Source organism: Helicoverpa armigera, chromosome 22, assembly GCF_030705265.1.
Source record: "Helicoverpa armigera isolate CAAS_96S chromosome 22, ASM3070526v1, whole genome shotgun sequence".
NCBI classification, from domain to species: Eukaryota; Metazoa; Arthropoda; class Insecta; order Lepidoptera; family Noctuidae; genus Helicoverpa; species Helicoverpa armigera.
In genome coordinates, this window is record NC_087141.1 from 8,124,303 (window position 1) to 8,137,399 (window position 13,097).

Here is a 13,097-nt window from a genome sequence, read left to right on the forward strand (position 1 = left end):
CGGTTATACTGGAAGTCGACCCCAGCATAGTTGAGAAAAAGCTCGGAAATAAAATGTGGAAGACATAAAAAATAACAAAACAGTTTTTCTTTGATTTTTAGGTTCAGTTTTCAGTAAACAGTTGTTTTGAAGACTTTAAAATAGTAAATAACACTTGTTTACTTCTCTTATATTTTAGCAAAATATTAAAAACATGCATTTTACGTGTAAATAATGAAGATCTACGATATTTTATAGCCTGGCCAAGGCTAACACATCGATTGAAGATTTCGCACTTGCTCAACCATCAAGGTTGAAAACTACAAACGATGGCATGAACTGTGAAACATTTTAATACAAAGTATCGAACTCTTAATGACCCCTAAAAATAAAAATATTTGTTTGCTATTTGTGACTTCGTAGAAAGTACATACAAACTTAGAAAAGTTGCATTGGTACCTACTTGCCTAACCTGAAATCGAACCCAAACCTTCATACTCGAGAGATTGGACACCAATGGCTGGTAAAAAAGTGAAGGAGAACATCTTGAGTTAACCTGGACTATAATCTAAAATCATCAACCCGCATGGAGCAAGCGTGGTGATTAACGCTCAATCCGTCTCCGTGTGAGAAGAGGCCGCAGCCCAGCAGTGGGACGATAAAAAGGCTGTAACTGTAAGTGACTTCTACCTATTAGCACTAGCAATTTTTCCACAGTTTTCCTCGTGGGAACTGCTGCCCGTACCCAGATAAAATATAGCTTATGTTACCAGAAAATGTAGCTTCCCAACAGTGAAAGAATTTTCAATTTGATTGATTTTATCGCAGTTTTATTATAAAACTTTTATTATTTATTAGGCAAAAACTTTTATTTTTTAAACTAGACGTAAGAAGAGAGAGAGATAACTTGCAAAGTGCTCTACTCGATTTGCTTCTCTTCTCTCATCTTATTTATATTCACTCATCATTTGGCTAGTTTTTTTTTTATTTTTATTATAAACTGCTAACAGTTTTTTTGTGTTGTTTTAGTGACAATTTAACATGCCTTCTAAAACCTAGATGGTCAGGTGTTACTTGTCGTAAAGACATGCATGAAACTAAAAATATTACCTTTTTTATAGTGTCGCAAACCATTTTGATAATGGCATTGAAATTATTTTAATAGGACTATCATTACAATAAAAGCTGTTTTGTTTTTATTTTACAATAGAATCAATTTTCATAGTAATTGTCTGTTAGCTTCAGAATTAAATCTAAGCGTCACTCCTTCTATTTTGTCATGATTATCAGCCTTTCCATTACCCTACTGCTAGAAGCTTCTTCTCATACACAGAAGAAATGAGCGTTAAAAACCACGCTTACTGAAGGCAGATTGGTGAGTTCAGACTTTAAGGTCCAGGTTTCCCCAAGATGTTTTCTTTACCTACTCTATTACTGTTGTAACTGTTACAGCCTTTTTTTTATCGTCCCACTGCTGAGCTGCGGCCTCCTCTCACACGGAGAAGGGTTGAACGCTAATCACCACGCTTGCTTAATGCGGGTTAGTGATTTCGGACTTTATAGTCCAGGTTTCCTCAAGATATTTTCCTTCACTTTTTTATCAGCCATTGGTGTCTAAGATATACTTACATACAAAGTAGTTACGGTTCTTAGAAAAATTACATTAGTAAGCTGGAGTAAAAACCCTCACACTCGCGCTTGCGAGGCGACTTATCCCTTCCATTTACATTTTCAATTTTTTTTTTAATATTATCGTGTCTGACTTAATAAAGATTCGTCGGGTAGATATCAAAATAATGTATGGTTACAGATAATCATCTGATACTTTGTTACCCTTCACTTAATTTTTTTGTTTGATTTTTCCTGTTTTTTTTTTTTTAAAGTTCCGTACCCAAAGGGTAAAACCGGATCCTATTGTTTTCGCTCCTCTGTCCGTCCGTCTGTCACCAGGCTGTATCTCATGAACCGTGATAGTAAGAGAGCTGAAATTTTCACAGATGATGTATTTCTGTTGCCGCTATAACGGCAAATACTGAAAACTAGAATAAAATAAATATTTTGGGGGGCTCATATACAACAAAAGTGATTTTAAATAATGGTACGAAACCCTTGGAATATGCGAGTCCGACTCGCACTTAGCCGGTTTTTATTTTATTTTGCACCTTAAGTACAAGGAAATTGAAAGTCATTAATATTTGTTTCTAATAGCGTATGAAAAATGAAAGTTTCGTTTACAAAAATTTACATACCAATAACATACCTACAGTATTTTTATTTGACATTAGTCTTAAAAAAAAATGGTTTACGTTGATTAAAAATTAAAGTTATTTTAACACCAGTTATGTACCATGTAGCATTCATTTTAATGGCTGTTTATTTACAAGGCGAATGTACTCATTACAATACTTAGGATTACATAGTTTAATGTCTATTTACAAAAACAACAAAAAAAAAACTTGTAACAACTTTAGCTAAACAAAGAATTAATTTTTCCAGAAGTTGTTAAAATAAATCAAAATAAGTTACAAAAATAAAAGAATTCTAGCACAATTGAATGTATTGTCTAAAAGCAGAAAATAACACCGAAAAAATAGTAAAATAGTTAATGATTTATTATTATTATTGTTTAACAAAAAAACCTTGGATTTTTATCATTTCGCTCGCTTCATATTTACAAACTGCGTTCGTCTTATTTCAAAACTCGATCGACATTCACTTACAACGGTCGTGTCAGTTTTCGATTTTTTAAATTATAATTATAATTCCAAAAAGTTTTTCGTAATTATAATAGTGATTATAAGAAACGATTTTTATAATTATAATAGAATTGTGTTTTGGAGATTACAGTGTATTTATAAAGTAAGTTTTTATGTATTTTCATACATTTTAACTTAATTAATTATTTTTTAAATATTAGTTTAGATAAAATTCAATTTATTTGCAGGGTTAATAGAAATTGACCTTTAGGAGCCAAAGTTAAATTTAGAATAGTATCAGTGTGATTAGAAGTTCCAGCTTTATGAGAGTAGGTTCTCACAGGTCATGACCTAAAAAAGACCTGAAATTAATTGCCTGACCTGCGGATTAAACCTAAGATTGCATGCTCACATGCATACCTGAGATATAGGTTTAAAATTATTTGGTAAATAAACTCAAAAATATTAACAGAAAAATATTTTAAAATTACACTTACAACCATAAAACTAACGAAACAGATTGAATTAAACATAAATAAAATAATCGTAAAAGTGTAAATTACAAGGTTTTACACACATAAGAGACACTAAATTCTTGTTTATTTCGCAATAAATTATTTGCATCAATAGACATTGGTGTAGTTTCTATCGGCCAATCAAAAATACCGGTCTTCTATAAACTTTCGCTTTTGTATGTTACCACTTTTCTTTTTAGCGCCTAGTTTTATTAGCGTTTTTTTTGGCAATAAGTTTTTTTTATTGCGCAATATGCAAAATTTGGATTTGAGCAAAGATTTTATGTAACCAAGGGAGTACCAGTGCCATAAAATTACCCAACTGGAAACCTTATAGTATTACTAGAGAGTCGTGAGTCATGGGTCTTGGTAGTCTAATCAAAAATCATGGTAGTCTAGTGGTTATAAGCTCAGTGCCTCTCATCTCAGGTACGAGAGTGTCCGCTATCGATTTTAGGTCAGCAAAGTTATATATTGTCCAAGTCCGAAGTGTATAATGGACACCAATGCTTGAGTAAAGGTGAAGGAAAACATCTGGAGTAAACCAGGTCTTCAATTTCTGAAATTGACAATCTATCTTGGGCTACCGTGGTGATTAACGCTCATTCCTTCTATGCAAGAGAAGAATTATTAAGCCTAGTGGAGACACTAAAAACGCTGATGATGATGAACAAAAAAATTAGCTTTTTTAGCGCCAGATTTCTTTAGACCCTCTTAAACTTTTTATGCAAATATTAGTATATGTAGATTACAACAATCTATTGGCAATAAACGGAATTGTTAATTTATGTATTAATTTGGTTTACCTATTTGATCTTGAAACAGCATTTAAAATGCAGAACAAACCTTTAAAACGATTGCATAGACAGCCTTCATCTCATATCGCGTAGAATCGATTTATTAAAAATCTTAAACCATATTATAAAACGTCTTTTTCAGATATAATTGCAAATATGAAAAAACCACCATTGCAGGCACCATTTTTGTGTAGGAAATCATCAAATGACCTCTCCCGCTGTGGGTGCGGCGTTACAGAGTGTCAGACTCTTACAGACTAAAACCCATCATGTTCCTTCTGGAGCCCTTCGTGTACCAGGGCCGCGGTAACTCTTGTGAATGATCCTGCAGAGCCGGTAGATGCGACCCTAAGGCACCCGTAGAATATCACAAGACCCTTTCATTGACCCTAACTAACGTCATCATTCATTGTGCATTATTTCATTAAAGAATATAAACTAAGCCTTAATATTCATTAACTCAAATAAATGAGCGATATTGTCAAATAACTGATGACAAAAACCGCTTCATTCAAGTTTATAAAGTTATCAACTGTTGTGTTTTTAGATGTATAGGTGTGATAATGTCACTCGTCTAAGATTCACTTATAATCTTCATAAACGTAACTTAAACAAATATAAAGAAAGGGTTAAACTCAGTGTTTGACAGAGTTGTCGCGGCCCTGATATACAAAGGGCTCCAAAAGGAAAAATAGCGGAATTCCATAATTTTAAAAAAGGCTTCTAGATTAAGTAATAGAAGGGCTCCAAAAGGCAGAATAGCGGATCTTCATAATTTCAAAAAAGGCTACAATAGAAGCAATTTTTCCTCCACAGATGTCGATTCACGAAATACATCCGATGTTTCCCTGCACGAAGGAAGACATACAGGAGATCAGAAGGGAACTGGGACTCAAAGAGAGCACGCTGGAGGAAGACATAGATGCTATCATTGAGTGGTTTCAAAAGCAGCCACATTTAGTCGAAGCTGGAATTGGTAAGATTTTGTCAACTTTTTGAAAACAAATGACGATGTCCCTGAAAGGGGAACGAGGCGAATGTAAACGAATCCATGATAACTGGCACACTTATGAATCTGACCCGAAAGCACCATTGAAATCAAACTCAAAAGTCATTTACTCAAAGTAGACGAAAATCAGCACTTTTTGAAGGTCGTACTTACAAAAGACAGCCCCCAAAACGCCCACCCTTCACCACTTACTATGTGTTTTTGCTGGGAAGAAGAAGTGGTGGAACAAACTCCCCAGCAACGAATGGCAATAGAAATGGTTTATTTTTAATCAACTTAAAAAGAGTTTCTCAGTTTGACCTGTTTGTATAATGTTTGTGCGCAATTGTCTTTCTTTACATTACATCTGTCACAAGGTGTCATAAGAATCTGACTGACGTCATCTGAATTTGTTTGTCATTTCTGGGGTTCTTCATTTGACCAATATGACGCGCGCAAGAGTGCGTGGTCTCATAATATCTCACTAGAATAACCTAAAATTCCTTTCGTTCTGGTCGTTCTGTTCATTCAGCACCTATTATAATATTTGCGTTCACCATATATGCCCAGCAGACGGGAAAAGTTTTGTAAACGAGTGACAGTGGTTTAGATTTTAGATTATTATTTCGAAAAGAACCTTTTTGGTTTGTTGTTTTTTTTTATTGGGACCCGAACCAGCCTGAGCTGGTTTTATTAATATACCAGGATCTTCCTCGCGCATTCCTGTTTTGGGTTAATAAAGGTTTATTTTGGAAACATAAGAAGTGTTTCGCACTCTGTAAAGTTTTAGTCGGCCGATAGTACGCACATTACAAAGATCAGGTATTGAGCCGGTATCACACTGACTGAAAACTTTGATGAAATTCTATAGATATGAATACCTACTATTTTCTTCAAAAATCCATATTTGCTAACCATCGGTTCCATTTTACCTGAAACACCCAAAAATATGATGTTACTCATATAGCAAATTACATATAAACGTATATAATTTCAAGCCTTTTCCCACGATTATATGCAAAAATTGCAGAAAACCACATAATTTGTATTTGGATTCAAGAATTAAATGTCTGATGTTGTTAGCACTTTGTTCATATGGTCAGAAGGTCATCGGAAGGGTATAGAAATCGACCCTGCATGAACCGCCATAGTATTGAGGCATGCATGCATTATTGTTAGTCAGTAGGCAGTTAAGTGAATGAATCATGAACTGAATTAAGAAAAGTAATTATAATAAATTTACATCACAAAATGAATTCATTATACAATGTGTCACTAAAATTCAATAAAATCGATTCTGACCTAAAAAATGGTGACAAATTGTTACTATGACTTCATTCCAGCTAAATTCGGGTACATTTTGTTATTGTACCAGAGAGAGAGTATACCATCTCAGTGATGATTCACTTTCATCTACATTAAAAATCACTTTCTTCACAATTTTTTTTTCGAAAGTAGCCATATGCCTAATATATTTTCAACGGGATGTCATTTTCTTTAACCAGTCTCAATACGCCAGTATCTCCTAGGATTCTACATATACATGCCTTTTTTATTTATTTTATTTATTTATTTATTTGAATCAGGCATCAAGGCCCATAGAAAAATACAATACACAAATATTATAACATTAAAACATACACTAATACATATTTTATATAAGTAACTTAAAAACTAATGCACACGAAGTGTCGGCGTCATGTTACGCTGCGAGGTGTCGCGTAGCCATCCTCGGAACCTCCGATAAACGACACCTTTCGGCCAAAACTCTTCCTTGAGGAATGTCTCGATGTGATGAGTTGGAACTCGCACCATGAACGAATTGAAGTTCGTATTGTGGCGCGACTCCAACTTCGCCACTCTCAAGGTCCAGTTGGTCTTGGACCGGACATACTCCACGATCTGCTCCACCGTCGTGGTGTGATGTAGACGGGACACGTACAACTGCGTCGTCGTTTTTCGAATGGCACGTTAAACTGTAGGTCCCGGTTGTCATTGAACATCCTTGGCAATCGTTACGGGTAGTCAGAAGCCAGTAAGTCTGACACCAGTCTATCCAAGGGGTATTGGGTTGCCCGGGTAACTGGATTGAGGGGGTCAGATAGGGCAGTCGCTACTTGTAAAGCACTGGTACTCAGCTACATCCGGTTAGATTGAAAGCCAACCCCAACATAGTTGGGAAAAAGGCTCGGAGAATGATTCAATACATGCCTTTGATAAAAGTGCCATTTAAATTTTCAGACCGAGATTTTGTAGAACGAATGCTGGTGGTGACCAAAGGCTCGCTGGAGAAGGCAAAGAGAAGAATAGACAACTTCTACAAATACAGACTGCTGGCACCAGAGATAATACAGAACAGAGAAAAGGTTCTATCGGACTCTGAGGATTTGTGGACTTCATAGTAAGTAGTGCTCGCACAAAATAAGTTGGCATTTGTGAAGTATGCCGTTTGATAACTCGTGAATCAAACTCAACTCAAACCCATTTTTTTTTATTTCAAATAGGCTTATGAAAGCTCTTTCGAAACGTCAAAGTTAGGTGCACGGTTCCAAAGAGTTGGTCTCATGGAGAAGAACCGGCAAGAAACTCCATGGACACTCTTTTTAAAAGAAAATAAAATTAATTACAAATTTCATACAGTTTTCTATCTAGTCCTGAGAATGTTATACAATTAGATTGTTGCTAAAAAGAATGCGCAGCATTGAACATTTTTTGTTTTGACACACAACCATGTTTATGACACAAATGTTGACTGTACCGGGAATCGAGCCCCGGAACCTCTATTCGGCAGTCCGCTGCTGTGACCATTGCGCCAACTATGTTGGCAATGCTTCAATTCGATAACATAATTATGTTTGTACAAAAGCCCTTAGGCCCTTATTTATCGTACCAAAGACCGCTTATTAGCTTTCAAAATCTACGCAACGAGTACAGCAAAATGACAAAAAAAACCGGCTAAGTGCGAGTCGGAATCGAAATCGAAGGGTTCCGTAAGATCTATAAAAAACACATTAGTTGAATACAACTAATGTGGTCCAATAGGAGATCCCCAAAATATTTGTTATTCTAGTTTTCAGTATTAGTTATTATAACGGAACAAATAATAAATATTATGAGAAAATTTCAACTGTCCAGCTGTCACCTTTCTTAGTTATACAGCTTGGTGACAGATCCTCAGAAGGACAGGGCCCCGATTCTCCTAAGTTAATAATGTCAAAATCGAATAGAAAACGAATCGCAATATGATCGCAATAGCCGATTTAACCATATCGGGCATTCTGCTACTAATAAAAGACCAATCGTATTCGATTGACATTTGATTGGTGTGCGATTGGTCTGCTATTTTGGTGATTTTGGTCTATACGGTAGTTTGTTGTACAATCATTTTGCAATCGTAAATCATTTGCAGACAAAACGATTCATTATTGAGTGACAGAAAAGGATAAAAACGTTTATTTCAATCATCAATCAAAGAAAAAATAGCGGAATGCCACATACGCTTCAATCGTAATCGAGTCGGGATTGGATATCAGTCGAATCGAGTCGAACGTGAATCGTATGGCGCTTAAGTAAAATTAGGAGAATCGGGCCCCTGATGACAGCGAATTCTTAGAAAAAACAGGGTTTCATTTTACCCTTTAGGCACTGAACCCTAAAAACAGACAGTTTACTTGCAAATTAAATTACGCATTAACTGTTTGGTTTGCTAACTTATAACTGATAGATACTTACATTGCATAAGCAATACTAGTAGCAGGTAAATTTCTTCGCCTACTATAATTACTATTGCTTGCGCATACGCAATCCTTTACGGTTTGTGAGCAGAAATGCAATGTGCACTACTGACATCAATGTTTGAGGGCTCGTGGTTCAGTGATCGCATGTTTCGATCGATCAAGGTTAAGCTAAAAATGGAGGTTGGAATTTGGATGGGTGGTCAAATTTTTGAATCTATATAAGTTTGTGGGTTTAAAACAGAGATCATGACGTTATCCTGATTGTATTTTTTTTTATTTGTGGTACATGTTAAATAGTAGTTAGAGTAAAAAAATCTGGCAATCCATTTTTTTGACCAATCAATCAAAAATTGCGTAGTTTAAAAATACCTAAGATAGGTCTGAAGAGAGTCCAAAAATTTTAAAAGAAACATTGTTATGCTACTTAAAATACCTATCATTTTTTTTAACTATTCACTACTTAGTTCAGTCATCATTATTTTTTATCTGAGCATCGGATGGAAATTATATGGTTTATTTGATATTCTGAACTGGCAAAGTCATTATACACAGATTGTTATGAATGATCATCCATCCTCCGAGCCTTTTCCCAACTATGTTGGGGTCGGCTTCCAGTCTAACCGGATTCAGCTGAGCACCAGTGCTTTACAAGAAGCGACTGCCTATCTGACCTCCTCAACCCAGTTACCCGGGCAACCCGATACCGCTTGGTTAGACTGGTGTCAGACTTACTGGCTTCCGACTACCCGTAACGACTGCCAAGGATGTTCATTGACAACCGGGACCTACAGTTTAACGTGCCATCCGAAACACAGTCATTGGTGTCTAAGATATACTTAGAAAGTACATACAAACTTAGAAAAGTTGCATTGGTACTTGCCCGACCTGGAATCGAACCCGCGCCCTCATACTCGAGAGGTTGGTTCTTTGCCCACTAGGCTATCACGACTATGAATGATAAATACATTAAATTACATAAAATGATTCTTAAAACAGGGATTTTGAAAACTTTATTTATTTTTATTTATGGTCATATTGTTAGTCTTATAAAGCAGTCGCTTCTTGTAAAGCACTGGTACTCAGCTGAATCCGGTTAGACTGGAAGCCGACCCCAACGTAGTTTGGGAAAAGGCTCGGAGGATGATGATGTTAGTCTTATAAACAATAGTGATGACGTTATTTTATAGTTCTTCCGGTCGAAACTCATACGTAATTAAAATACAATTGTTTTTTAATTATTGCTTAGTAATAACAATTATTGCCTTTTATTCCTAAACATAGGGTTTCAAGAGGTCAAGTCATCTTACAATCTCCTGACTGACGACCCCTATCTCTTTTGCTATCAAATTATATTGTTTACCGGTTAATTTACTTCAATACCTAATGCTTTTGATGATGATGATGACCTAAAGTTTTTTTTTTATATAGTATGCAGGTCACCATGCCCAAAATGTTCAAAGGTCACAGAGTCAGCGTGGTTAAGTTTCTGACGGCAGACCCGAGTGATTTCAACAGTGAAGTCTTCATGAGAAATACTTTTATGGTAAGGTATTATTTAATTATTTATTTGACTGTAGTTTTATTTGTTACTCAGAAAAATTAATACAAAAATCGAGGTGTAATTTTGCCAAAATGAAAATTATGCTTCATTTAGCTATGGGTATTGCATACTATCTATGTATATGCGTATATTTTCTACGTTACCAGTATTTTTATCGAGTCTAATGATGATTAGGGCCTCACTTCTCGTATAGACTGAATACTGGGACAAATTGTTGCCATTAACCCTATGGCGCATCCACACATGCCGCCGGCTTATGCCGCCGGGTTTCAGACCGCCTTGCCGCTGAATGCAGGCCGCCGGCTTTACCGGCGGTTGCCGGCGGCCTGCAGATGCGGTTGCAATTTTTGCAGTAGTGTTGTGACTTTCGTCGAAGTTAGTCGTGTACGTAGGATTGAAAGATGTTGGACTATGATATACATAGTTGCGTGTATCGCAAGTGTAGTGTTGTATGTTATTATTCGTAAAAAGAACCGCAAAATCAAACAGAAGATATTGGGTCAGACCAAGTCTACGAAATAGGCCTAATGTGTCCCTAATGGCGCATCCACACATGCCGCCGGCTTATGCCGCCGGGTTTCAGACCGCCTTGCCGCTGAATGCAGGCCGCCGGCTTTACCGGCGGTTGCCGGCGGTAAAACAACAACAATACCACTCCGTATCGAAGCCGCAAGCAAACTGCCGCCGGCAACCAAAAGCCGCGCGTGCCGCGGCTGAGATGCGGCAAAAGCCGGGCATGTGTGGATGCGCCACTAGAAAATATGAATATCGGCTGATGTTTAAACACAGATAGAATCAGGAAGTGGTCCATGTGAATTGAAACCAATTAATTCGTCGTGGTAGATGAAATAGAAATGACCTGTACGGCAGTTGTTATTATCTTCCTTAGTTAATCAGTATTTTATGATTATGTGTATTTATTATTTTAGCTTGCCGACATCAGAATGAAGTACGACTACTTCCTTGGCGATATCTGGGTGCTGGACATGAAATACGCCACCTTCGCACATCTGCTCAGACTGAACCCTAATTTAATGCAGAAATCAGCACATTTGTTTCATGTAAGTTAGTTTAAACCTAAAAATCAGTTTAGCCGTTAAAGAGTTACAGTGCCCAGTTGTTTCGGAAGTTAAAACATAGTGAAAACACTGGCAGAAAACTCTGTCCATGTTATGTAACCACTGCTGAAAACTTAAGCATAGCTTAAATGATATAGCATTTTTTTACTTTTATTATTAAAATCTGTTCAACGGACGTAACGTCACCATTACTAAAACACCTCTAGAAAAATCTACTTTTACTGTGCCTGAAATTTTTATATACTTAGCAGCTATCGTATACTACATTACAGAATGCAATATAGGTAGTATACGTAATAACAAAAGCAATTATTAAAAGAGACATTATATTTCCAGGAAGGTCTCGGTCTTCGCATCCACTCCATCCACGTGCTAAACGCGACCAGTCTTCTCCAACACGTCATCAGCTTCATGAGGCAGTTCTTCAGCCCCAAGATAATAGACCGCGTGGTGGTACACGAGTCTCTAGACGACTTGCACATGAGCGTTCCTAAGAGATATCTGCCGAAAGACTATGGTGGTGAGGAGGCAGCGTTGTCTGAGTTTAAAGGTGAGTAAAATTAGTTGGAATTATCTATATTATTTATCCATATACACACCTTGGAAGGAAAGATTTTCCTAGCCTGTGGGACAGCCCTCTGCAGGGCAGTCTTCCCATTTCATCTCCACTGCTCTCAATCTTTAGAGTTTATAATCACAACCGTGATTATAAACTTAAATTGGGATTGTACCTGTCAAATCAAACTGCTAGAAGACCGATGCGAGCCATGTGCGATATTAAACTTTCTGAATATACCCTACATTGTAATTACATAGTTAACATAATTCGCTCCAGATATTTTTATGATGACTTCCATATCAACCACTGCTTCTGTCATAATATTGCAATTGACAACTATTCTAGATATTTTTCAGGAACATAACATTCATAATTTCCGGTTGGCTCTATCATCATCATCATCATCAGCCTATCGCAGTCCACTGCTGGACATAGGCCTCTCCAAGTGCACGCCACTAACATATATATCTAACAATAATATATATTTTTCAGATAAATACGAAAAAGAAATTCGAAGCACAAACACTAAGCAGTTCCTCCTCAATTGTATGAAAATGGTTTCCAACGAGAAGAAAAGACCGAATTCTGATATCAATGAAGAATTTCTAGCCGGATCCTTCAGGAAGTTGGATTTTGACTAATTTTTAATGGCAGGTTTATTATTTTTAATGCTTATTAATAAGTGTAGTTCTTATTATTTTATATTAAAGTTTTTAAGTATTGGTGATTAGTGTTTTATTTTAAAACTGTGGGAATTTTAGTGGAAAAGTTAATTAATTAATTACACCTTTGTCTTCGCCTCGAAAATGTATGTCCTGAACCTAGATTAATACAAACCTATCTTCCTCTCCATTTCAGTTAGGTTTTAATTCAGCCCTTTTAGCTTAAAAACGTATCTAATTAAAAACAAAAAAATCATCATCACCCTTATATGTATTTGGTAACTTTTTGTTTGGTAACAATTTTTTTTTTCGATTATGATAGCGTTGCTTTTCGATTTTTGTCCTACTTATTCCTATCACTATTCAAACCGTATTTTTTAAGGGACATCTCTGCTTATACAATTTTCAAATAAGACAAAGTGTGAACTCTGAAGTTCCAAATTACAATTTGAGACTTGAATTGTAAGTTCAGATTAGTTAGTGTTAGCAAAATATTTAACTTAACTTCTTGTGGATTTAGCAAC

At 36.1% G+C, this 13,097-nt stretch overlaps 1 protein-coding gene across 1 annotated transcript; it reads left to right on the forward strand.

The window, feature by feature from the left end:
• Window positions 1-2,678: 2,678 nt before the first annotated feature.
• LOC110381078 (alpha-tocopherol transfer protein-like) lies at window positions 2,679-12,565 on the forward strand. Its single transcript, XM_064040320.1, has 7 exons — window positions 2,679-2,838; window positions 4,804-4,963; window positions 7,217-7,376; window positions 10,141-10,255; window positions 11,203-11,334; window positions 11,689-11,902; window positions 12,404-12,565. Exons 2-7 carry the CDS (start codon window positions 4,804-4,806, stop codon window positions 12,550-12,552), a joined length of 930 nt encoding a protein of 309 aa, XP_063896390.1. The 5' UTR covers window positions 2,679-2,838; the 3' UTR covers window positions 12,553-12,565.
• Window positions 12,566-13,097: the final 532 nt, after the last annotated feature.

What these genes read in the sequence shown, in the direction of transcription:
- LOC110381078 (XM_064040320.1), top strand. Translation starts at nt 4,804, where the DNA reads ATGTCGATTCACGAAATACATCCGATGTTTCCCTGCACGAAGGAAGAC. An exon ending in TCATGAGAAATACTTTTATG is followed by an intron (nt 10,256 to 11,202) that starts GTAAGGTATTAT and finishes TTATTATTTTAG; the next exon opens with CTTGCCGACATCAGAATGAA. An exon ending in AGCGTTGTCTGAGTTTAAAG is followed by an intron (nt 11,903 to 12,403) that starts GTGAGTAAAATT and finishes TATATTTTTCAG; the next exon opens with ATAAATACGAAAAAGAAATT.